The sequence below is a fragment of the Podarcis raffonei genome, chromosome 4 (assembly GCF_027172205.1).
Source record: "Podarcis raffonei isolate rPodRaf1 chromosome 4, rPodRaf1.pri, whole genome shotgun sequence".
Taxonomy (NCBI): domain Eukaryota; kingdom Metazoa; phylum Chordata; class Lepidosauria; order Squamata; family Lacertidae; genus Podarcis; species Podarcis raffonei.
This window is the reverse complement of record NC_070605.1, coordinates 10,821,836-10,847,435: the sequence shown is the minus strand read 5'-3', so window position 1 is coordinate 10,847,435 and position 25,600 is coordinate 10,821,836. Positions and strand designations below refer to the sequence as shown.

General features: G+C 47.0%; 1 protein-coding gene across 1 annotated transcript in view; it reads right to left on the bottom strand.

Annotated features, from left to right (window-relative positions):
• CAPN5 (calpain 5) overlaps positions 1–24,023 on the bottom strand; it is a 77,260-nt gene extending 53,237 nt beyond the window's left edge. The window contains exons 1-2 of the mRNA XM_053385440.1: positions 23,934–24,023; positions 6,559–6,735 (exon numbers count right to left, since the gene is read on the bottom strand). Coding sequence (XP_053241415.1) covers positions 6,559–6,720 — 162 coding nt within the window. The 5' untranslated portion in view covers positions 6,721–6,735; positions 23,934–24,023. The remainder of the gene's footprint in view (positions 1–6,558; positions 6,736–23,933) is intronic.
• Positions 24,024–25,600: the final 1,577 nt, after the last annotated feature.

Below are 25,600 nucleotides of genomic sequence, written 5' to 3'. Positions count from 1 at the left end.
ACTGAGAAGGCCCTGCCTTGCGTCCCTGACCAGCATGCCTGTGAAGGTGGTGGGATCGAGAGAAGGGCCTTCCCATGAGATCTCAAAACCTGGGCCGGATCGTATGAGTGAATACGGTTTCTCCCCACCCTACGGAACTACACTTGCATTGATAAGGGAGAAGCATGGCCAAAACTGATAACCTTTTTAAAGTTAATCTTCCTGGGACAGTTGTTCAAGGCGAGGTCTCCCAGCAACAAGGACATGAGTTGCTTTTAGCAGTTCCCAGAAACTGCTCCTCCTTCCAATAGCGGTGGAAAATTTGCAAGATGACAAATGCGTTTGGCCTTTCCCTGCAGGGTGAAAGCAGGCTTTGGTCCTTTGGTTTGTATCAGCCGAGGTTCCGAGAACTGTGCAGGCTCCACGTTCTCAGGTATGTTGAAAATCCTGTTAGACCTGCAGCTGAAGGAGTGGGCAGAATTAACTGACCCTTGCGGGAGCTACGTGCCCAGCAAGTCATCCTTATCAATTTCTGGACATCGTCGGGTTTCGTTTCTTTTGCCAACTTTCTCCTTCGTTATTTCAACACCAGTATGGGCAACACTGAGCCGCTTTATGCAAGGTCAGAAGATTTGTCGACCTAGACCAGTCTAGTCCTTCAAAAGGGGGAAATGAGGTCTACCTCACCCTTGGCCAGCTCATTTTCTCCTGCCCTGGAGGGTAGGACTCGAACCCATGGCTTCAAGTTACAAGAAAGGAGATTCTGCCTTTCTGACAGTAAGAGCTGTTTGACTGTGGAACAGACGCCCACAAGAAGTTGTGGACCTTCCTTCCTTGGAGGTTTTTGAGCAGAGGCCTTCTGCTATGGGTGCTTGAGATTCCTGCATTACAGGGGGTTGGTCCCTTCCAACTCTACAATCCTATGAATTCACCTTAAGCTCTTGATCCTTCCTTCATAGCCACAGTGGTGTGTGCCCCAGACCTGACACCATATCAGATTTCAGGTGCAGTGCGGGTGGGCATCAGGATTTTGTTTTTGTTTTTTTAAAAATAATTTTTATTAATTTTAGCATATACAGTAAATTATAGTACAAACCACAACATTTCATCACCTATACAATCTTCTTTTTTTTGGACTTCCATCAGCACCTCTGATGATCCACCGTTTGATCCACTTCTTATGCATTTCTTAAGTTCATATTGCCTTTAATTATCATAACTAATCACCCTCCCCTTTATCCAATTTTGCAATAGTTCCAATAATTCTCCTCACAAAACTTCTTGCAAACCTACAAACGTAGTCTGATCATCACAGTTACTTTTCAAATAGTCTGTAAATTTACGCCAGTCTTCTGTGAATTTCTGGTCCCGCAGATTTTGAATCCTTCCTGTTAGTTTATCTAATTCTGCATAGTCCATTGATTTCATCCTCCATTCTTCTTTCGTCGGTAATTCTTCTTGCTTCCATTTTTGTGCCAATAGTATTCTTGCTGCTGTTGTTGCATACAAAAACAACTTACATTCTTTTCAGTGTGGTGTAGTGGTTAAGAGCGGTAGTCACGTAATCTGGGGAACCGGGTTCGTGTCTTCGCTCCTCCACATGCAGCTGCTGGGTGACCTTGGGCCAGTCACACTTCTCTGAAGTCTCTCAGCCCCACTCACCTCACAGAGTTTTTGTTGTGGGGGAGGAAGGGAAAGGAGATTGTTAGCCGCTTTGAGACTCCTGAAGGGGAGTGAAAGGCGGGATATCAAATCCAAACTCTTCTTCTTATTATTATTTATATCACTTCCTACAATGCCCAGTAAAAATGCTCCTGGTTTCTTTATAAATGTATATTTCAACATTTTTTGGGCATCAGGATTTTGAACCTGGGACCGTTGTGCAGCATGTAAAACACGAGCGCTGCTTGAAGTTGCAGTCTGCAACCGCTGGGGGTCACTAGGTAAGCTGAGCTAACAGACAACCTCCACATACCCATGCTGCCCCAATCTCTGATCTGCCCCCTACTGCCCCCAAGAGAGGTGCTTTCTGTTAGGATATTTCCGTTCCACCTTAAAAGGGAGCAGGATGTTTGTGTCACAGCCTGCGTATTTCCTGTCTCACAGGATGCCTCTGGCTCGGCTCCCAGGCCAATCAGACCAGCCAGACTTCAAAGACCTTTTCCGCGGCATCCAGAAAAGCCTCCGCTTTCGCTATCCCAACACATACCTCAGCAGTCTGTCGCTGTCTTACTCTCCTGTAAGTGCCGTGAATCTGGGCCCATAACCTGTTGTTGGGATACTGCCAGGGAGACAAAGTCCATCTGAGCCCCCAAGCTCGGTGCCGGACGATCCATCGATCTCCCGTAGTCAGGCAATATCAGCAATCAGCGACACGAAGCCTCAGGCTTGTGCACACTCTATCAGCAGAATTCACACAGCAAAAGATGCACAGCAGGAAAGCATATTTACAGTTTATTCAGCGTTGGTCAGAACAAAAGAAGACATGACCGTCTGCTCCGACTGCTCAGGCAAACAGCGAGAAACGAAAGCAACTGACAACATAGACATCCTGTGAGACAGGAAATACGCAGGCTGTGACACAAACATCCTGCTCCCTTTTAAGGTGGAACGGAAATATCCTAACACTTTCCAGAGGCACCATTTGCCATGGCAGCTTATAGCCAGGGCTGCTGCAACCAACAGCTGTTTGGGAGGCAGAGACGTGAGAGGGCATCAAGGAGGGCGGGAAGGAGCAAGGGACAGAGGCCAGAATTTCCTTCGGCACCCCTGACCACCATTCAAGGCACCCCAGGGTTGAAAACCACTGGGCTAGACCAACTCTGTGTTAAAAAGGTGCCTGCAAACGTGACACAAAGGCTGGAAACATCAATGCTGCCTTGTGAAAATCACTGGCAGATGACCACAGCAGTGACCAGAGGAGGAACGGCCACTGGGAGAAAGCGTAGGAAGAAGAGATGGCTTGGTGCATCTGCGGCAGCAAAAGCAGACGCCTTCCTCTGCCCCAACTGCAACAAAACATGTCTCTCCTGTGTCGGTTACAGTGTATCGGTGTGTATCTGAAGAAGTGTGCATGCACACGAAAGCTCATACCAAGAACTAACTTAGTTGGTCTTTAAGGTGCTACTGGAAGGGAAAAAATTTTTTTGTTTCTCCTGTGTCGGTCTCTGCAGCTACAGCAAGCGCTGCAACTCTCCAACAGTTTGACTTCACCCGCAAAGGCGCACTCCACTGTCGCCCGAGGCAGACGGATGCCAACCAGCTAGTGATGATATAAAGACGACAAAAGCAACCAAAACACACTGTTGTTGTTTAGTCGTTTAGTCATGTCTGACTCTTCGTGACCCCATGGACCAGAGCACGCCAGGCACTCCTGTCTTCCACTGCCTCCCGCAGTTTGGTCAAACTCATGCTGGTAGCTTCAAGAACACTGTCCCACCATCTCCTCCTCTGTCGTCCCCTTCTCCTTCTGCCCTCCATCTTTCCCAACATCAGGGTATTTTCCAGGGAGTCTTCTCTTCTCATGAGGTGGCCAAACTCTTGGAGCCGCAGCTTCAGGATCTGTCCTTCCAGTGAGCACTCAGGGCTGATTTCCTTCTGAATGGATCGGTTTGATCTTCTTGCAGTCCATGGGACTCTCAAGAGTCTCCTCCAGCACCAAAACACACAGATGGCCAGAAATAAGGATTTTCTGGTAGGAATGTGGCACGTAGCTCCCACATGGGCCAGTTGATTCTGCCCATTCCTTCTGCTGCAGGTCAAACGGGATTTCCAACATACCTGAGAACGTGGAGCCTACACAATTCTCAGAACCTCAGTTGACCAAAACAACAACAAAAAACAACGCTTGCTTTTGGCCTGCAGGGAAGAGCAAAGGACATATGTCATCGTGCAAGCTTTTCAAAGCTATGGGAGGTGCGGGGAGGGGGGAGGAATTTCCTAGCAACGACTAAAAGCAGTTCACGTCCTTCGTTGCGCTGCGCAACTGACCCTGGAAGATTAATTAAAGAGGTTAAGAGAGAAAGGCGCTTGCAACGGTTATCAACGCCAGTGTTATCAATGGTGGAGCGGAAAACATGCTATTTTAATGATATGTTCAGAACTATCACTGGAACCGGCTTTCCTTTATCAAAGTGCTGGTATGAGCTCAGGGAATGCAGCAATCTCAGAGAAGATTACAGTGGTACTTCGGGTTAAGTACTTAATTCGTTCTGGAGGTCTGTACTTAACCTGAAACTCTCTTAACCTGAAGCACCATTTTAGCTAATGGGGCCTCCTGCTGCCGCCGTGCCACCAGAGCACGATTTCTGTTCTCATCCTGAAGCAAAGTTCTTAACCTGAAGCACTATTTCTGGGTTAGCAGAGTCTGTAACCTGAAGCGTATGTAACCTGAAGCGTATGCAACCTGAGGTACCACTGTACTGCATGAAGAAGGTTTCTGCTAATGGTCTTTTTGCAGCGAAACCTCGTGATTCTGCAAATCTTTACCCACTTTTTTTTGCATTTTAAGAACAGTCTGCGGTGGCTAATCTACTCCAGAGGCCTGTTCTCACAGCGGCCTCTGTTTCTCATCTTTCTCAATACCAGTCACGGGGGAACCACAGCAGGAGTGAGCTGCTTTCTGAGTCTCAACACATGCTCAGAGGCACTCTGCTCCTGCATGCCAGTTTCTGAAAGCAAAACATCCACAGTCCCAGAAATGCCACAAATTATCCTAGCCCTTACAGTGCAGTGAGTAGCTCAGAGACTCGGAAAACCGGGTTCGAAAATCACCTTGCCGTTGGTCACCGTCTCTTGGAGTAATCTACCTCACAAGGTCATGAGGGAGGAAACAAGAGGAGTTAAACCGCCACACGTTCCTAAGCTTCTTAGATCAACATGTTGTGAAAACGACAGGGGACCACGTTGTCCTCAGATATTTGGCTTCATTTTGTCCTCCTGCCTTCCCAGATATCCTTAATATTTCAGAACTGTCGTCATTTTTAATCTTGCCCCACCTCCAATAATAATTGTCTTTTCTTTGGCCTAAACAGTGGTTCTCAAACTGTGGATCCCCAGATGCTGTTGGACTACAACTCCCATCATCCCTGAGCTCTGGCCTTGCTAGCTAGGGGTGATGGGAGTTGTAGTTCAACAACATCTGGGGACCCACAGGTTGAGAAAGGCCCTTACACGTAGCGCTTTTTATCTCCTCGTTTATTTTTCTCTTCTTGGCCAGCAGCTCCCCACACCAGCCCGGGGAGCCTTGCAGATGTTCTGTACTACAACTCCCATCGGTCTGCCAGCTGTGGATGATGGGAGTTGTAGTCTAGAATACCAGGAGGCAGTCCTGGGCCTCTCTTTTGCTATGGCTCTCCTTCTGAACACTTTCCAAGACTTTGGCAACGTCCACAGTGGCACGGGGAGCCCCAACGGCGGGGAAAAACTCTGAAATGAAAACCATCCTTGAGAGAAGAAAAAGGGTTTCTTCACAGTCATGGGAAACGCTCTGACGCACCAGTCGACAATGAGGCAAAAGTGACTCCATTTGCTCCAGCTTCCACTTCCCTCTGTGCTCCCTCTCCCATCCTTGACCAAACCAGACAATTATTGCCTTGTCCTTTTTGAAATTCAAGTGCTTTGTTCGTCTGGGCGAATTTTGCAGCAGAGGCAAAAGGAGGGGGAGGAGGAAGGAAAGATGTGTCTCTCTTGAGAAATGCACGTTTATGCAGTTTGCCGGAAAGCACATCAATTCAGAAATCAAATTAAAGCAGTAAGCTCATTTAGAGACACCCAATTGGTGCCAAAATGACCCATCCTAGGAAAACGTAATGTGAGCAATTGTTTTGTACTGTTTCGCTATTAGGCCTAAGAGACTGCCTGAAGAAGCAATCTTTTGCAGCTTGGTACCTTGCAGATATTAAGGGACGCGGGTGGCGCTGTGGGTTAAACCACAGAGCCTAGGACTTGCCAATCAGAAGGTCGGCGGTTCGAATCCCCGCGACGGGGTGAGCTCCCGTTGCTCGGTCCCTGCACCTGCCAACCTAGCAGTTTGAAAGCACGTCAAGGTGCAAGTAGATAAATAGGTACCGCTCCGACGGGAAGGTAAACGGCATTTCCGTGTGCTGCTCTGGTTCGCCAGAAGTGGCTTAGTCATGCTGGCCACATGACCCGGAAGCTGTACGCCGGCTCCCTCGGCCAATAAAGCGAGATGAGCACCACAACCCCAGAGTCGGTCACGACTGGACCTAATGGTCAGGGGTCCCTTTACCTTTACCCTGCAGATATTAGGGACTACAATTCCTATCAGCTACAGCCAGCACGGGCAATGGTCAGGGATGATGGAAGCTGTATTCCAAAATACCTAGCCAGGTTAAGGGAGGCTGCCCTATGGTCAGATCCATCATCATCATATCCATGTGGTGGACGGATCCCGAGGAATTTGCAACTGGTTAGGTGCCTGTTCTGCGCATGCACGTGCGGCTAAACCCGGAAAAATATTTAGGACTTCATTCCACAATTTCACCCAAGCAACATATTCGATGTTATACCCATTTCACCTTTTCCTCTTAAAAGCATCCCCGCAAAGCTTTGCCTTACCTTTGGCCGTTTCCATTGCACACCTTGAATTCGCGACTTGTAGAAGAGGGAGTCGTCGTTGGCCGGGAACAAGGGATCCTCAAAGAGGGTTTTCCTCCTTTGGCAGTCTTTCTTCAAGGCAGAGTAGCGCTGGTTCTCATATGGCTTTACGGACGAGAACATCGTTCCCGGCAGCCTCTGTGGGAACAGAAGGAAGAGGGGTACCACCCTTTAGGGAGAGACAGGAAGGGCTGGATTTAGCTTGGATGAGGCCCTAAGCTATTGAAGGTGATGGGGCCCTTTATAGGTCCACCTGTCCTTTGACAACAACAAATGGTCCCTGTTTTGTGTGTTGAATATATGCTAGATCAGGGGTCAGCAAACTTTTTCAGCAGGGGGCTGGTCCACTTTCCCTCAGACCTTGTGGGGGCCTGGAGTATATTTTGAAGGGGGGGTGAACGAATTCCTATGCCCCACAAATAACCCAGAGGTGCATTTTAAATAAAAGGACACATTCTGCTCATGTAAAAACACCAGGCAGGCCCCACAAATAACCCAGAAGTGCATTTTAAATAAAAGGACACATTCTACTCATGTAAAAACACGCTGATTCCTGGATCGTCTGTGGGCTGGATTGAGAAGGCGATTGGGCCAGATCCAGCCCCCAGGACTTAGTTTGCCTACCCATGCGCTAGATGGTAATTTATGGACCTCATAGGTATCTCAAGCCATTTGCACATAACAAAATATCTATTTTCTCAAAGTAAGTGTTGAACTGAAATACAATTAAGAAGAAGTATATTAATAGTGAAATGATTATTAAGCTCTAACTTAAAATGATTGGGGGCCCATGACTTACATCCTAGGAGCTTACACAACACAAATCACTGTTGCTGGATGTAGGCTTTATTTTATTTGTTTTTTATCTTATATTTTGGAAATATAACCTGAAGTGTCTGTAATCTGAAGCGTCTGTAACCCGAGGTACCACTGTACAGTCATACCTCGGGTTAAATATGCAGACGCAACAAATCGTGACCCACGCAGCCGGAACGGATCCTGTCTGCATCCAGAGGTACCACCGTACTACATTTTTTTAGATTTGCCTTGAAACGGTCTTTAAACCTCTGCCAACAAACTGAGTTCTTGATCCTCAAACTGGGGGCTATGGGTATCCTTCCAAAATCCGACATTGTCCGATTCACTCCAAACCAGTGCCAAACACGTAAATGAATTTTCCCGGAGGCACAGCAATATTGACTCTGTCTACCGTAAGCGCAGAGGGCTGTTTCATCCCATTTCCCCCACTGACAGGCACTGCAAAGGGTTTCTTAGACACCTCAATGACTCACTAACGCTAGAGCAGGGATGGAGAAAGTCTGTATTCCTCTCTGAATAATATTTGGAGGGCCACATGCCTCTGATGACTGGGACCAGAGTCGAAATCGGGAGGCAGCTTGTTTTTACACAGATACAAGAGCCTTCGGTGCAAAAAGGCAGAAACGTCAGATGCTGGCAAGTCCCGCTGAAAGAGCGAAATGCCACTCTGTGCCCCACAGATGTAGATATTCTGCTCTGCACGGATGACACTAAGATTTAGCAGCGGTTCTTGAACAAGCTGCTCTCCCCCCCCCCTTTTAATTAAAAAGGCCTCCTGGATCCGAGCCAAGGACTTCCTGATTAATTACTTTCTCTCAAGAGCAGCTGGAATTTGCAGACACAGAAATGGCTTTACTCAGCCCAGAGGAAGACCTGTGTTTTCTCCATCAGTATGATCAAGATGTCCAGGCTCTGTTTGACCTCCTGTTGCTGCTGGTTTTTTGCATGCACAATGCAAAGACATCACTTCCAGTTCAAATGCTTGGACTGACCCTGAAATTTTGCTGCTGAGGCAATGGGGAAGATGGTGCCCCTCCAATAATAAATAATAATAATAATAATAATAATAATAATAATAATAATATAATATTTATACCCCACCCATCTGGCTGGGTTTCCCCAGGCGCTTTGAGCAGCTCCCAATAGAATATTACTACTACTACTACTACTACTACTACTACTAATTGTTGTTGTTTAGTCGTTTAGTCGTGTCCGACTCTTCGTGACCCCCTGGACCAGAGCACGCCAGGCACTTCTGTCCTCCACTGCCTCCCGCAGTTTGTTCAAACTCATGCTGGTAGCTTCAAGAACACCATCCAACCATCTCATCCTGTCGTCCCCTTCTCCTTGTGCCCTCCATCTTTCCCAATATCAGGGTCTTTTCCAGGGAGTCTTCTCTTCTCATGAGTTGGCCAAAGTATTGGAGCCTCAGCTTCAGGATCTGTCCTTCCAGTGAGCACTCAGGGCTGACTTCCTTCAGAATGGAGAGGTTTGATCTTCTTGCAGTCCATGGGACTCTCAAGAGTCTCCTCCAGCACCAGAATTCAAAAGCATCAATTCTTCAGCGATCAGCCTTCTTTATGGTCCAGCTCTCACTTCCATACATCACTACTGGGAAAACCAGAGCTTTAACTATACGGACCTTTGTCGGCAAGGTGATGCCTCTGCTTTTTAAGATGCTGTCTAGGTTTGTCATTGCTTTTCTCCCAAGAAGCAGGCGTCTTTTAATTTCGTGACTGCTGTCACCATCTGCAGTGATCATGGAGCCAAAGAAAGTCAAATCTCTCACTGCCTCCATTTCTTCCCCTTCTATTTGCCAGGAGGTGATGGGCCCAGTGGCCATGATCTTCGTTTTTTGGATGTTGAGCTTCAGACCATATTTTGCGCTCTCCTCTTTCACCCTCAATAAAAGGTTCTTTAATTCCTCCTCACTTTCTGCCATCAAGGTACTACTACTACTACTGTTTAGGGATGTTTTTAATGTTTGATGTTTTATCGCTTTATTATTATTATTACTACTACTACTACTACTACTAATAATAATAATAAAGCGATAAAACATCAAACATTAAAAACATCCCTAAACAGAGCTGCCTTCAGATGTATTTTAAAAGCCAGATAGTTACTTATTTCCTTGACATCTGATGGGAGGGCGTTCCACAGAGCGGGCGCCACCACCGAGAAGGCCCTCTGCCTGGTTCCCTGTAACCTCAATTCTCGCAGGGAGTGAACCGCCAGAAGGCCATCAGAGCTGGATCTCAGTGTTCGGGTAGAACAATGGGGATGGAGACGCTCCTTCAGGTCTACTGGGCTGAGGCCGTTTAGGGCTTTAAAGGTCAGCACCAACACTTTGAATTGTGCTCAGAAGCGTACTGGGAGCCAATGTAGGTCTTTCAGGACCGGTGTTATATTGTCTCAGCAGCCGCTCCCAGTCACCAGTCTAGCTGCCGCATTCTGGATTAGTTGTAGTTCAAAGTTGTAGGTCACCTTCAAAGGCAGCCCCACGTAGAGCGAATGGCAGTAGTCCAAGCGGGTGATAACTAGAGCACGCACCACTCTGGCGAGACAGCCCGCGGGCAGGGAGGGTCTCATCCTGCAGACCAGATGGAGCTGGGAGACAGCCGCCCTGGACACAGAAGGCGACCAATCTGACAACTGATCTTGTTCCCAAACTGGTGATGGGGCAGCTTCCTTCACCTTGCGAGGGGCAGAAAAATGGCTTTGGGAGCACAGAGGGTGTCATGGACTGGCTTGGATGGTGGGGAACCCCCAAGAGGAGAAGGCCCAGGGCCTGGGGAGTGGTGGTGGAACCACGATGAGTGGTCAGAGGGAGAAGATTGAGAGGGGGATGTGCCGGAAGGAACAGGGTTTAGTGAGCGGGGTGAGTCTGTGGCAGAGAGAAGTCTAGAAGCAGAGAGAGAAGCAGAGGCTGGAGAAGAGGAGGACCAAGAGGCAGAGATAAGTCAGGCTGGTGAAGACGCCAGGGAGACTCCCCCTCCTGCTGCAACAAGCTCCCTCCTCCCTTGTTATCCCAGGACCAGGAGAGGTATGAAGAGGTAGGAGGAGAGGTTGGCTGCAAGCAGGTGCAGTCTCAAAAGGACCTGGGGGAGGAGGAGACTTAGGGAGCAGTGGGAAGTTTGGAGCCTTCAGTCTTTGCAGCTGTCTCATAGGGGTAAGATCTACCAGGAACAGGTGATGTGCTCACTAGGCCTAGCACTCCTGAGCAGATCCTGTAGCTGCTAATAAAGAACCAGCTTCACTTGGCACCATTTATTGCTAGCTCATCCTCACAGAGGGCAAAACCATGGGGTACCCACATCTAAGAAGGCATCGTTTTCCATTCCATCCCACATTCATCTCAAGCAGCACTGTTTCTGTTCTGCTGCAGTCCATCTTCCACCCAAAACAATATTATTCCTCTTGCGCAAGGTTTCCACTGATGGATTCTGCCCAAACATACAGCTTTCCAAACTATATAGTTAATATTGTTATTCCCCCTTATTGTACATTTTCTGCTTTTCTTTCTTGTTCATGTTAATTTGGCCAACAAATTTGGACTGTGCAATCTGTCCAGCACCTTAAAAATCACCCAGACTGGAATGACATTGACAGTCCACGTGCAACTTGCAAGGCTCTGATGCAAGAATAAAAAATTGTGCCTTGTTTTGAAGCACAAAGTATAGCTGTCAACCGTCCCTTATTTGGCGGGAAAGTCCCTTATCCCAGTGCCGTGTCCCGCTGCTGTCCCTTATTGATGATGTCCCTTAAATTTCCTGGGTTTCAAAGGAAGCAGCTCCTCTCCCTCCCTCCCTGCCGGCCAGGGAGGAGGGAGGCTCCAACTGTGTTGCTTGGCTGTGTTGCTCGCCCAATAAGGAGTCTAAGAACGCCTGGGGGTGGAGCTTGCATGCCTTGTGCCGATCAAATCAGCCGCATTGCCTGGGGACTCGCCTTTGCTCAGCACTTCCCAGCGGAGAGGTGACGGTGGTTTCCCTTGCTGCATCCCCTTTGCCGGGTTGCTGCGCTGTGGGAACCACCGCTTGAGGCTTCGTTTGGCTGCTGGCTGGGCTTTCTGCCTTTGGCTTGGAGGGGCTCAGAAGTTGAACCTTCCTGTGCTTGGAAAATCCCTTATTTTGGCTGCTGATCCCTTATTTTCGAGGCTGCTGGTCCCTTATTTTCAAATCTGTAAGTTGACAGCTATGGCACAAAGTGGTAACAAGAAGTCAGGATACAGGCATGAGCTTGGGTGGAGAAAAGTAAGAAGTGATACCCGAAGAGGTTTGGGGGTCGACTCAGGACAAGAAAGCGAGGGGTTTTGCAAGGAATCGCGTATTAATTTGAAGCAAACCAGCCTACTGTCTTCTGTGAATATCCTGCCTTAAGAATTAGATGCCCTCTAAATATAAAAGAATTGGTTATATGGAGGACTATGAAAGTTATTCATTTTTCTATTCATTTCCATAGAAATAAGCTGCAGTTTTCATCAGCCTTCCATTTCCAGACATGAAAAGTCTTCATTGTATGTCTTTCTGCTTCACAAAGCAGGGGTGGGAGGGGGGCACGAATTGCAAATTCGAGAGACCGTGGAAGCCCCAGCCAGCTAATCCAAAAAAGTTCATAACAGGCCCAAGAGAACAGCATAAATGTTTGCGCCAAAGCCTTGGATAAAACCGCTGGCTGTTTCTGAAGCCCTGTGCAACAGTTTAAGTGAATGCAGATTGTTACAAGTGGAAAGTTTAAAACCTTGGCCGGATATTTTATTCGGGCTCCCAGTCATGTGAATACTGCAACCGCCAGAGCAGAAAACTGTTAGATAGAATCCCCGATTTGCAAAGATAAAAGAGTATACATTTTTGCATTTGCACTCGTCACAGCCCTGAGCTTCCAGTACAAGCTCATGGCGGAAGAAAAATGAAAGAACACATTCCCAAAGAGGAACCTTGATGGGCACACTGCCGGCCTACCACAGAATATTGCGCAAGAAGGAGTCTTGATCCAATCACACAATGAGGCCTCCGGCGTCTTCTCCATTTCTCAAGGTTTCAGGGCTTGGGAAACTTTTGCTTCTATGAAAGGCCATTGACCTACAATGGCGGCCACAGAAAATGGCAGCTGGAATTTGCAGGTGAATAAGCCCAAGCAGGGAGGTTATTGTAGGGACGCGGGTGGCGCTGTGGGTCAAACCACAGAGACTAGGACTTGCCGATCAGAAGGTTGGCGGTTCGAATCCCCGCAGCGTGGTGAGCTCCCTTTGTTTGGTCCCAGCCAACCTAGCAGTTCGAAAGCATGCCAGTGCAAGTAGATAAATAGGTACCGCTCTGGCGGGAAGGTAAATGGCGTTTCCATGTGCTGCTCTAGTTCGCCAGGAGCGGCTTAGTCCTGCTGGCCACATGACCCGGAAGCTGTACGCCAGCTCCCTCGGCCAGTAAAGCAAGATGAGCGCCGCAACCCCAGAGTCGGTCACGACTGGACCTAATGGTCAAGGTTCCCTTTATCTTTACCTTTAACCCCAAGCACACAACACGGATCACAGGTTTAACTTGGCAACTAGTAAGTTAAAGAATAGTCCTGCTGTAGGTATTTCAACAGTAGTACCTTGGTTCTCAAACGCCTTGGTTCCCAAAAACCAAAAACCCAGAAGTAAGTGTTCTGGTTTTCGAACGTTTTTGGGAAGCCGAACGTCCGATGCGGCTGACAGCTATTGTTTCCGGGGCGCCTGCACCAATCAGAAGACGCACCTTGGTTTTCGAACATTTCAGAAGTCAAATAGACTTCCGGAATGGATTACGTTTGGCACTTTTGTTTTTGCTATTTATTTTTCATTTTTGTTTCTGAGGCTTTTTCGGTTAATTTGTTTTTATGACTGTGTGGAACCCAGTTCAGCTACTGATTGATTGATTGTGTGACTGCGGAAATGGATAAAATGTATAGTTTTTGTAAAATACGCAGGGATTTGTGAGATGTAAAATGAACCATGGAAATACAGTGGTACCTCGCGTTACAGATGCTTCAGGTTACAGACGCCTCAGGTTACAGACTCCGCTAACCCAGAAATAGTACTGTTAAATAGTGGGTAGACATAGCCTACTCAGAGATGCTGGAGTCGCTCATTAATGATCACCAGTGTCGAAGCAATGATTCTTCAACATCAACTTTGCTGGACTGTTCATGTTGTGCGGATGCCTGATGATTGTCTTCCAAAGCAACTACAGTGGTACCTCGGGTTACAGATGCTTCAGGTTACAGACTCCGCTAACCCAGAAATAGTACCTCAGGTTAAGAACTTTGCTTCAGGATGAGAACAGAAATCGCGTGGTGGCGGCGCGGCAGCAGTGGACGGCCCCACTAGCTAAAGTGGTACCTCAGGTTAAGAACAGTTTCAGGTTAAGAACGGACCTCCGGAACGAATTAAGTTCTTAACCAGAGGTACCACTGTAGAAGAAGGGAAGTCACTGATATCTTAAGGATGTAAAAATGTGCATTTTAAATTGTAAAACAGAAAATTTCACAAAAATTATATACAAAAAAAGAGAGAATAGCCATCCATCATGGCTAGAATATGACTCTAGACTGGATCCAAATTGAGCATATAAACATGAAAAAAGATTATTGGTATTAGTATTTGCTGGCTGAATTTAGTTCACAGCTAACAAGCCCTACATCTCGCCCTTTCTCTCCACAGTAAGCTTGTATTTCTTTACGCCATAAGAAAGTGTCGGGAGGGAGATTACAATCATTTATTTGTTCATTTGCTCAGCCCCGGCTGCAAATATTGCCGTTCAGATCTGCAGAAAAGCAGAGACTGCCTGGAAGCTCCCCATTCCCTCCTCCTAGTCAAACACAGGTCAACAAAGATGGAAACCTACAGTGTACACAAGAGGGACAGGTTCTCTGTGTGCCCTCTTCCCTCCCACGCTGTAAAACACAGGACAGTCCACCGCACTGAGTCACTGCATTCTTCCACTTGTTCATGGGAAATGTTATCTTTTTTAAGAGCACACCCCGAACTCAGGGTGTTTCCAGATCAATAAGAACGGCACTGAACAAACTCACGGCGCCCTGTTTCCAAACAGAACAAGGCACACACATACACACAGAAGCTAATAGCCAAAGCCTCTCGGTTGCTAAAAACATGTCGTAATTCGTGGTGATGGGAGAAAGATAAACTTCACCAGATAAGTCTCAGGGAAGGCTGAGGGAAAGCTTAAAAGTTCTACCTCAACTCCTAAAGTAGGGCTTTGGGTTAGTTTGGTTTTTGAGCAGAGTCTGGAAAACAAAAGCTAACTTCCACCAACTGACTCGCTAGATGAAGGTTATCAGATTTTGTTCAATGAATCCGGGGACACTATACCAGGTGGACGGGGTATAAATAAATTATTATTATTATTATTATTATTATTATTATTATTATTAACTTCAATGGATTTTGTATGGGGACTGATTTGGAAATCCGGGGACTGTCTGGTAACCTAAGGCTAGATGCAAAACAGAAGCTTGTTGCAATGTTTTGAGGCACTCACAGTTGCAGTTCCCACACATGCCGGAGCAAATAGGTGTGCCCAGAGAAAAAAACCGAGACGTTTTAGCCTGGCAGAAACTAAAAAAACAAAACTTGGCACGAAGTGGATAGATAAAGTGGAAAGAGCAATGTTTTTCAGCGCGGGTGTCACTGAGGGTTAAACCACAGAGCCTAGGGCTTGTCGATCGGAAGGTCGGCGGTTTGAATCCCCGCGACGGGGTGAGCTCCCGTTCCTCGGTCCCTGCTCCTGCCAACCTAGCAGTTCGAAAGCACGAAGTGAAAGCAGATAAATAGGTACCACTCCAGCGGGAAGGTAAATGGCATTCTGGTTCGCCAGAAGCGGCTTAGTCATGGTGGCCACATGACCCGGAAGCTGTACGCCGGCTCCCTTGGCCAATAAAGCAAGATGAGCGCCGCAACCCCAGAGTCGGCCACGAGTGGACCTAATGGTCAGGGGTCCCTTTACCTTTTATATATATTTTTATTGATTTTTTAACATATCAGTTCCAACAGTCATACAACAGATCTTCTCATCTTATACAATATTTTAGACTTCCGTCAATACCTCTGATGATTTTCCGTTCTTTATCACTTATTCTGCATTTCTTAATTTCTATATTACATTTAATTATCCTGAACTAATAATTCTCTTCATAGTCTTTCTTGCAGTATTTCAAATAATTCACCTTACAAAACTTCTTGCAATCCTACTAGCATAATCAGTTCATCACAATTACTTTTCAGATAGTTCATATATTTACTCCAGTCTTCTAAGAATCTCCGATCGCAAACAGTCCCTTCCTTGGAGGTTTTTAAACGCAGAGGTCACATTGCCCCCTGTCATTCATGATCTAGCTGGGATGACTGCATTGCAGGGGGCTAGAATAGATGGCCGCAGGGGTCCCTTCCAAATCCACAGTCCTGTGATTCTTGAGGTGATAACTTCCTGAGACATTTCATGGGCACTATGTGCGGTTGGTGGAAACGTTGGCACCTCCTGAAACCCCCTTGCACAAAGCAGAGTAGCTTTAGATCAGGGTTCAGCAACCTTTTTCAGCCGTGGGCCAGTCCACTGTCCCTCAGAGCTTGTGGGGGGCCGGACTATATTTTGGGGGAAAACACACAAATTCCTATGCCCCACAAATACAGTGGCACCTCGAGTTACATACGCTTCAGGTTACATACGCTTCAGGGTTACAGACTCCGCTAAGCCAGAAATAGTGCTTCAGGTTAAGAACTTTGCTTCAGGATGAGAACATAAACCGTGCTCCGGCAGCGCGGCAGCAGCGGGAGGCCCCATTAGCTAAAGTGGTGCTTCAGGTTAAGAACAGTTTCAGGTTAAGTACGGACCTCCGGAACGAATTAAGTACTTAACCCGAGGTACCACTGTAATCCAGAGATATATTTTAAATAAAAGCACACATTCTACTCATGTAAAAACACCAGGCAGGCCCCACAAATAACCCAGAGACTCATTTTAAATAAAAGGACAATTCTTCTGTATTGTTTTTAACACTCGATTGGGAGCTGCCCAGAGTGGCTGGGGAAACTCAGCCAGATGGGCGGGGTATAAATAATAAATTATTATTATGATTACTCATGTGAAAACACCAGGCAGGCCCCACAAATAACCCAGAGATGCATTTTAAATAAAAGCACACATTCTACTCATGGAAAAACACGCTGATTCCCGGACCGTCCGCGGGCCGGATTGAGAAGGCGATTGGGCCAGATCCGGCCCCCGGGCCTTAGATTGCCCACCCCTGCTTTAGATGGCAAGAACTTTCTAGAAGCAAGGGCTGGCAGTTACTGTGTTCTTGCAAGGTTGGAAATAAATGTCTGTGCTTTGCGGTTGCCAGAGTCATAAATATTCATCTCCTTCCACAATAATAAAATACAGTATGTGACCCATAGTGCTGTTTTTTTTAAAACGCTTGACTTCAAGAAAGATATTCTCCCCCACCCGTCCCCAGTAGTTCAATCTTTGACGCAGGAAGGAAGCCTTAACTAGAGAGAAGGCTTCTTGAGTCAGTTTGAAGAGATCCTGTGTGTGTACTCTAAAATAACCCCGCAGTGTGGACAAATATGAACCTGTGTGTGTGTGTTGTAGATGGGCACTTAATATAATTAACTGATGTTTTAAAAATCAAATTCCTTTAAGCAACAACAACTCTTCGCTATACAGTGGACGGTCAGGTTGCGAATGTGATCCGTGCGGGATGCACGTTCGCAACCCGCAGCGTTCGCAACCTGCAGCGGTGCGTCTGCACATGCACGGGTTGTGATTCTGCGCTTCTGCACATGCGCAACCCCCGAAACCCGTTGCAGTACTTCCGGGTTTTGGCGGGTCCGTAACCCCCCGTAACGCAACCTGAATCGTCTGTAACCCAAGGTATGACCGTATATCTACATATATAGCCGTCTGGTCCCAAATGGCAACTAGGCATACTGTTTTGGCGACTGTAACCCTGGCTTAAGGAGCTATTTAGCTTGTCTTCTTCTTCTTTGGTGATCACTTGTAGCCGAGTAAGATTGTCTTCCATAAATGGAAGACGGTTTTAACAATGAGTCTGCAAGTGACTGTGGAGGCCAATTCTGGATCCACACGTCTTTCCACAGTGAGGACCTTGGTTTCCGGGCAGGAGTTGATCACAGTGAGGGTTTGCCAAGCCTGCCTTCCTCTTAGCACATTTCTCCCTTGCGTCCAGAGTTCGAGCGTCTTCAGAGCCCATGACACCTTTGGTAAAGGCTGTTCTCCAACTGGAGCAATCACAAGCCAGTGTTTCCCAGTTGTCGGTGTTTATACTATGTTTTTTAGATTTGCCTTGAGAGAGTCTTTAAACCTCTTTTGTTGACCACCAGCATTACACTTTCCATTTTTAAGTTTGGAATAGAGTAGTTGCTTTGGAAGATGATAATCAGACATCCGAACGACCATGACCCAGTCCAATGAAGTTGAGTTTCTAATACTGAGTATAGCTCATCAGGAAGTCTAGACAACCATAAGGTTCATGAAAATGTACCCTTGTATTTACAAGAGTTACCCCAGTGTTCTCAGGTTGTGGCTTGTTCTGCCGCAGCTAATGTGACCGACCTCTATGGCAGAAAGTTCCTTTAAAGTGAACATACTACCTTTGGCCAGGATGTTAAAAAAAAAAAAAAGAATTGTCCAATGTCAATACATTATTGAACCATTCAGAGGAGCAAACACCTCTGGGACGCCCGACACCTTTGCCAAACAATTTTGTCACGTTGCTACTCTCCGAAAACATCACCTCTTGGGTGTGGCAGGCTTAGCTCCTGAGCTGGCTAGTGATACTTTCACAGGACCAGTAAATGATGGTTTGCTGTTTTTCTTTTTATGGCTAAACACAGAAATGTAACAGGCTTAAATCCCCAGGCGAGCTTGTTCCCAGCGCAGCGATTCAGCGGCTGGGGGTGGCATGGGGAGGTTCAGCGGGCAATTTCGACCAGTTATGCAGAAAATATGAACATGGCACTTCTGTCCTGTGGATGAGGTGCCAATTTTAGAAGCCAGCAGTCTAGACAGCCATTGTTTAAAAGAGGGAAAAGTCAGATTAGGGTGAGGATACTGAGAATCAGCCTAGCTTTTGTGCATCACTGGCCCAGCCGCAACAATCCAGTTTGGATGCGACACAAAATCCTCTCCCTTCTTGAAAACGTGTGTTTTTTCATGCTATTTGGGGATCTGATATAGGCTGGGGAGTCCTGCACCAGCCCATGGGGTTGCTGATTTTGTACAGTGGTACCTTGTGTTACAGGGACGCAGGTGGCACTGTGGGTTAAACCACAGAGCCTAGGACTTGCTGATTAGAAGGTCAGGAGTTCGAAACCCCGTGACGGGGTGAGCTCCCGTTGCTCGGTCCCAGCTCCTGCCAACCTAGCAGTTTGAAAGCACATCAAAGTGCAAGTAGATAAATAGGTACCACTCCGGCAGGAAGGTAAATGGCATTTCCGTGCACTGCTCTGGTTCGCCAGAAGCAGCTTAGTCATACTGGCCACATGACCCGGAAGCTGTACACCGGCTCCCTCGGCCAATAAAGCGAGATGAGCGCCGCAACCCCAGAGTCGGTCATGACTAGACCTAATGGTCAGGGGTCCCTTTACCTTTTTACCTTGTGTTATGGAAAAATCTAGGTGCAAGGCTGCTCAGTCACCCAGCTCATCAGGCAGAGCCCGCGGGTCCCTGCGGAATAAAGGAAGGAGTCCAGCCACCAACCGGAGCAAATAGCTGTAGACCAAAGTTTATTGCACAACAGGTTCAAAGAGGAATTTTGAACCCCGAGGGATGGGGTGACAAGGACTTTTAAAAGTTTCCCACCATATCCCAGAATACAGTTTGTACAGCATCACTGATACATCACTGACGTGTCACAAAAGGGGAGGGGTAGACAGGGGTTACACTACTTGATGCCGCCCGCCAGCATTTTAAAATCTCCCCGGGACAGCGGAGAAGTCTCCGCTGTCCTGGGGGCTTTTAAAATGCTGGCGGTCGGGAGGAAAGCCCTCCTGTCCCCGGAGCTTGCGGGGTGGGATGTGGGGAGAAGGGCTTTTCTTCCCACCGCCAGCCTTCAGAACAGCCTTCTGAAGGCTGGCGGTGGGAAGAAAAGCCCTTGTCCCCCCCCCAGCCTTCAGAAGAGGTCGGGGGACAGACTGTCCCCGGACCTGGTCTGAAGGCGGTTTCCATAGGAACGCATTGATTGATTTTCAATGCATTCCTATGGGAAACCGTGCTTCGCAAGACGAAAAACTCGCAAGAAGAAAAAACTTGCGGAACGAATTAATTTCGTCTTGCGAGGCACCACTGTATAACCAAATCAGTAATTTTTGATATAACTGTAAAAGCTACTCTGAAAATTTACTATTCCAAAAATGAAACCTTCATCTGGCTGTAAATATTCAGATTATACCGGCAAGAATGAGTCTTTCTGTAAAAATACATATTTTAAATCAAGTCTTACTGATTTAAATCAATTTTATTTAAAACAAATCCACCCTGGCGGCGAGGAATGCACTCTGCCAGTGCTCAGAGGCGCATTCATCTTTTCTAACTTCATGTCCTCCAGCAATAAAACTGCATGTCAGGGCTGACCCACAGACACACCCATCAGCCAACATATTGAATATTCCTCAAGTGGGGTGGGGATGGGGAATCAGATCAGAAGCGAAGTGAAACCCATTTAATCTGCAATGGATTTTGCGCATGTTTCCTCCCTTGATGCATCATCAAGCAACGACATGCATGTGCCAACAGGCCCAGAGACCCTGTCTTAAAAGCATCCAGTCTGCATTTAATGGGAAGATTGGAGAATGCCAAGCTAGCAGAATAGAGAGTGCGGCTTAGGGCTGCATACACACCTTATATTTAAAGCATATGACTCCTCCCTGGCCCAAGAATCTTGGGAACTGTAGTTTGCACCCGCACAGTGCTACAGTTCCCAGCACCCTCAAGGAACGACTGTTCCCAGCATTTTCTGGGGGGAAGCCATGAAAGGCAAATGTGTTTCAAACCTTATATTTAAAGCATATGACTCCCCCCTCCCCGGCCCAAGAATCTTGGGAACTGTAGTTTGCACCCACACAGTGCTACAGTTCCCAGCACCCTAAAGGCATGACTCTTCCCAGCATTTTCTGGGGGGAAGCCATGAAAGGCAAATGTGTTTCAAACCTTATATTTAAAGCATATGACTCCCCCTCTCCCCGGCCCAAGAATCTTGGGAACTGTAGTTTGCACCTGCACAGCACTACAGTTCCCAGCACCCTCAAGGCACGACTGTTCCCAGCATTTTCTGGGGGGGAGCCATGAAAGGCAAATGTGTTTCAAAACTGCTTTGAATGTATCCAGAGCGCACACAACCCAGGAATGCAGATTGCCTGCTTGCCTCGGAAAGAAAAAAAAAATTCTGGATTGTCTCAAGTCATGTGAAAGGACAGGAAGTGGTTTGGTGAGTTTTCAGAGGAAAACCCCCGAAGAAAGCTTTGAGATGGGCAAAAAGAGAACGAAAGCAGAGAATTGATAATGTTTGGAACAGAGAAACTGCAAAACCCCTGTTAAGTAGGATAAGGTAAAGGGACCCCTGACCTTTAGGTCCAGTCGTGACCGACTCTGGGGTTGCGGCACTCATCTCGCTTTATTGGCCAAGGGAGCCAGCATACAGCTTCCGGGTCATGTGGCCAGCATGACTAAGCCGCTTCTGGTGAACCAGAGCAGTGCACGGAAACACCGTTTACCTTCCCGCCGGAGCGGTACCTATTTATCTACTTGCACTTTGAGTGCTTTCGAACTGCTAGGTTGGCAGGAGCAGAGACCGAGCAACGGGAGCTCACCCCGCTGCGGGGATTCGAACCGCCGACCTTCTGATCGGCAAGTCCTAGTCTCTGTGGTTTAACCCACAGCGCCACCCGCGTCCCTCCTGTTAATTAGGATGCCATGCCGTAAATGAGGATGCTTAATTTCTTGAGTCACACCCTTTGCTCAGGAGGAGATTCTTCCACAAGCCAGACATCATCTAGTCTAAAATCACCAGTTGGGGGTGGAGGGGGAGAGAATAACTCTATATATGCCTTTTATTATTTAGAAGAGAACCCTGCTTTTGTTTTTTTTTAACTCCCAGGGCTCTCTTTTGAGACACAATCCCTCTATCACAAGGACCAGAAACTTGAGTGCCAGGACCTACGCAGAGTACAGTAGGAAACACCAGGATAGATATAAGATATATGTTCAAAAATACAGTAAAGGTTCTCTATCTATGCTGGCATTTGATTGACGTTGGAGAGAAATCAAATTGAGAAACAAGATTAAGGGTGCTATTTGATATACAAATGTAGCAGGTAAAATGCAAACAAATATATAACGATAAGACTACATTCATCTGTAAAAAAAGGATTCTACAACGTGATTGACAGGAAGTCTGAAGTGTTGGTATGTATATGATCTGGGAATAGTTTTCGATATATAAATTTTTTATATAAACTTTGTATACATGTTGGAAGTTATGCTATAATAAGAGATGCAATGTAATAAGAGAATGTATACAGATGTAAAATAAGATGGTTAATAAACTGTGTTTTTTTTTTTAAAAAAAGGAAACACTGGTATTTGGATTAAACCCATGGGAGGAATTTATTAAATAGGGAGGGCTGTGACTTAATGCTGCAGGCGTTGATTCAAAATCTCTGCTGCCTTGCACTTATTTTACTATCAAAACACACTCTTTATAGACCCACATGCCCTGTTGTTGTTTAGTCGTTTAGTCGTGTCCGACTCTTCGTGACCCCATGGACCAGAGCACGCCAGGCACTCCTGTCTTCCACTGCCTCCCCCAGTTTGGTCAGACTCATGTTTGTAGCTTCGAAGACACTATCCAACCATCTCGTCCTCTGTCGTCCCCTTCTCCTTGTGCCCTCCATCTTTCCCAACATCAGGGTCTTTTCCAGGGAGTCTTCTCTTCTCATGAGGTGGCCAAAGTACTGGAGCTTCAGGATCTGTCCTTCCAGTGAGCACTCAGGGCTGATTTCCTTCAGAATGGATAGGTTTGATCTTCTTGCAGTCCAGGGGACTCTCAAGAGTCTCCTCCAGCACCATGCCCTGTAGCTTCTAACAAAAGTAGGCTCATAATTGCCTACGACAACAATTCAGTTCACATATCCGTAAGCAAGTGCTACTTCCTGCCCCCCCAACAAAAAAAAAACACCCCAATTTTTCTTTGCATGTAGACGCAAGGGGGTTGCGCTAGATGCCCACTGGTGTTCCTTTCAACTCTACAATTCTAAGGCAAGCAGACAAGCTAGACCTTTTCTGACTTGCTTTTTCCTTTCTCCTCCTGTGAAGAGGCTGCACCCTAATGTTGTGTTTTAATCTTGTTTTTAAATTGTATTTTACTCAACTTGTTTTTATTATTGGTTGTTAGCCGCCCTGAGCCTGGTTTTGGCTGGGGAGAGTGGGGTATAAATAAAATTTATTATTATTATTATTATTATTATTATTAGCAGAAACAGCTTCCAGGATATGGGTTTATCATTTAGGATACGTCTTCATCCGGCAAAGCACCATGTTAAGCTACTCTGTATAAAAGGTGATTTTTTAAAAATGCTTTTGAACGAAAGGACCGTGATGTTGATTGGGAGACTGAGGACAGTGGCAGGTGGGCTCAACCTGAACACCTGGAGACAACTGTTACATAACGCGCCTCCTCCAGACGATACAGGACTTTCTCTGCCCAGGAGGAAGCAAAATCGACCCCCTGGAAACTCACTGCAATTCAGGGAAGCAAAGCGCGTGTCGAAGACCTCAGAGTTTTGAGGGGAAAGCGATCCAAAACGAAACAGGTTTCCAAAATCGCAGGGGTGTGTGTGTGGTTTTTGCGCGTGCACAAACGCACAGCAGCGCAAAGAGATCTCAGGATCCCAGTTGCAGCCCTTGTGCTCTTCCTCCTGCAAGGAGAGCTTGCTCGAGAGTAAAGCCCCACTGGACCCAGCAGAACTTCCTTCCAGGTACTGTAGATGGATTCCTCTTACCGATTGCTGACCGCCTTCCTCTCAATCAATCAATCAATCACCAAGCAAGCATGCACCAATATCCTAGTCACAAGACTTTCAAGAAAAAAGGGAAGGATGTTTTGGTTTTTTTTGTGGGCAAGGAAGTCTCTCCATCCTCTTCCCTCATCAGCCCAACATCTGCATCCTCCCCGCTTCTCAAAGAACAGAAAACGAAAGGCGAATGCGTCTCCGCAAACCCCGCGCTTTTCCCATTCGTTTTGTCTGCGTGTGCGCGCATACACACATGCAAGATGCGTGCAGACGCAGGAGATTTCCTGCGGGTCCAGAGGGGGGAGAGAGAGCAGCTTTCTCTCCCTCCCTCGAGTCCCATGGCATTGACACGGGGTAATGAGGGGCTTCTGCAAAGCTCACACACACCGCATGCACAAGAGGGAAACCGGATTCACTCCGGATCCACCCTACCCTGCCCGCTTTGCCTTACCTTCCTCCCAGGAAAGGCAGCTCCTGCAGAATCTAGCCTCTTTTCTCCTGAGCTCCCCTCTCTCCAGGACTTTGCTTGCCCGGGGCGGGGCTTCGGAGGCAATGGGCGGGGCATGGGGAGGGGGAGGGGCTGCAGCCGGCGCATGCGCCTGGCAAGCGGCAGCTGCTATGCGTGGGAGCGTTTCCATTCACAGAATTCGTTCATTCAGTCCTTTGCTCGGGGGAAAGTAACAAAGTGGGGTTTTTAACTTAGGCGCGTGCAAGACCGGGTCGCCCAGGGACTCTTAAGGGTGCGCTCCTTCCTCGGGCTGCTTTTACTCGTGAGTAAGCCCTGCTTAGATCCCGAGGATGTCATGTAGCAATATCGCCACCTTCCACAGAATGGATTGAATTGAATTCTTCCGCGGAGTTTATGAATTGCGTGAAGAACTTTCGTTTGCCTTTCCCGATTGAATGCCCTTGCTCCCACCAGTGGAATCGTAGGATTGTAGAGTTGAAAGGGACCTCGAGGGTCGTTTAGTCCAACCCCCTGCAGTGCAGGAATAAAGGAATAATAGATCACTGCAGATGGTGACAGCAGCCACGAAATTAAGAGACGCCTGCTTCTTGGGAGGAAAGCAATGACCAACCTAGACAGCATCTTAAAAAGTAGAGACATCACCTTGCCAACAAAGGTCCGTATAGTAAAAGCTAAGGTTTTCCCAGTAGTGATGTATGGAAGTGAGAGCTGGACCATAAAGAAGGCTGATCGCCGAAGAATTGATGCTTTTGAATTATGGTGCTGGGGGAGACTCTTGAGAGTCCCATGGACTGCAAGAAGATCAAACCTCTCCATTCTGAAGGAAATCAGCCCTGAGTGCTCACTGGAAGGACAGATCCTGAAGCTGAGGCTCCAATACTTTGGCCACCTCATGAGAAGAGAAGACTCCCCGTAAAAGACCCTGATGTTGGGAAAGATGGAGGGCACAAGAAGAAGGGGACGACAGAGGACGAGATGGTTGGATAGTGTTCTCGAAGCTACCAGCATGAGTTTGACCCAACTGCGGGAGGCAGTGGAAGACAGGAGTGCCTGGCGTGCTCTGGTCCAGGGGGTCCCGAAGAGTCGGATACGACTAAACGACTGAACAACAACCTTCAGCAAGAGTCAGAATTGGGCCACCGTCCCTTCACTGTGCATTGCTGAAAAGGTTTCTCCACCCATAGCAGTTACTTTAAAAAAAAAAAGAAGCAAAACCAGCAACACTGTACCATGGATCTTGTTGCATTCATCTATTAGAAATACGCCCTGTGTAAACACACAAACCCCATTTTCAGTGACGACATCCTTTATTATTGTGCAGCTTGATGTTATCTTTGTATGGCTTGACCACAGAATGCTGTTATGTTGCTGCTACATGCAATAAAAGAAGTTTAAAAATAGATGGAAGAAGATGACGCAACAGTTTCGGCTGAGATATATCCAGCAACTCTTACGGTCCGGTCAATGATTGTGGAAGGGGATAAGACCACAGTAGTCAGATCATGAGCACTGCATGTTCGATGCATTTTCTATCTTTCTTGTTTTAATTTTTATTAACATATAAAACACATACATATACATTTACATAATACACATACATAACACACTACCTTATTTTCATAACATAAAACATACCTACATTACTCTAT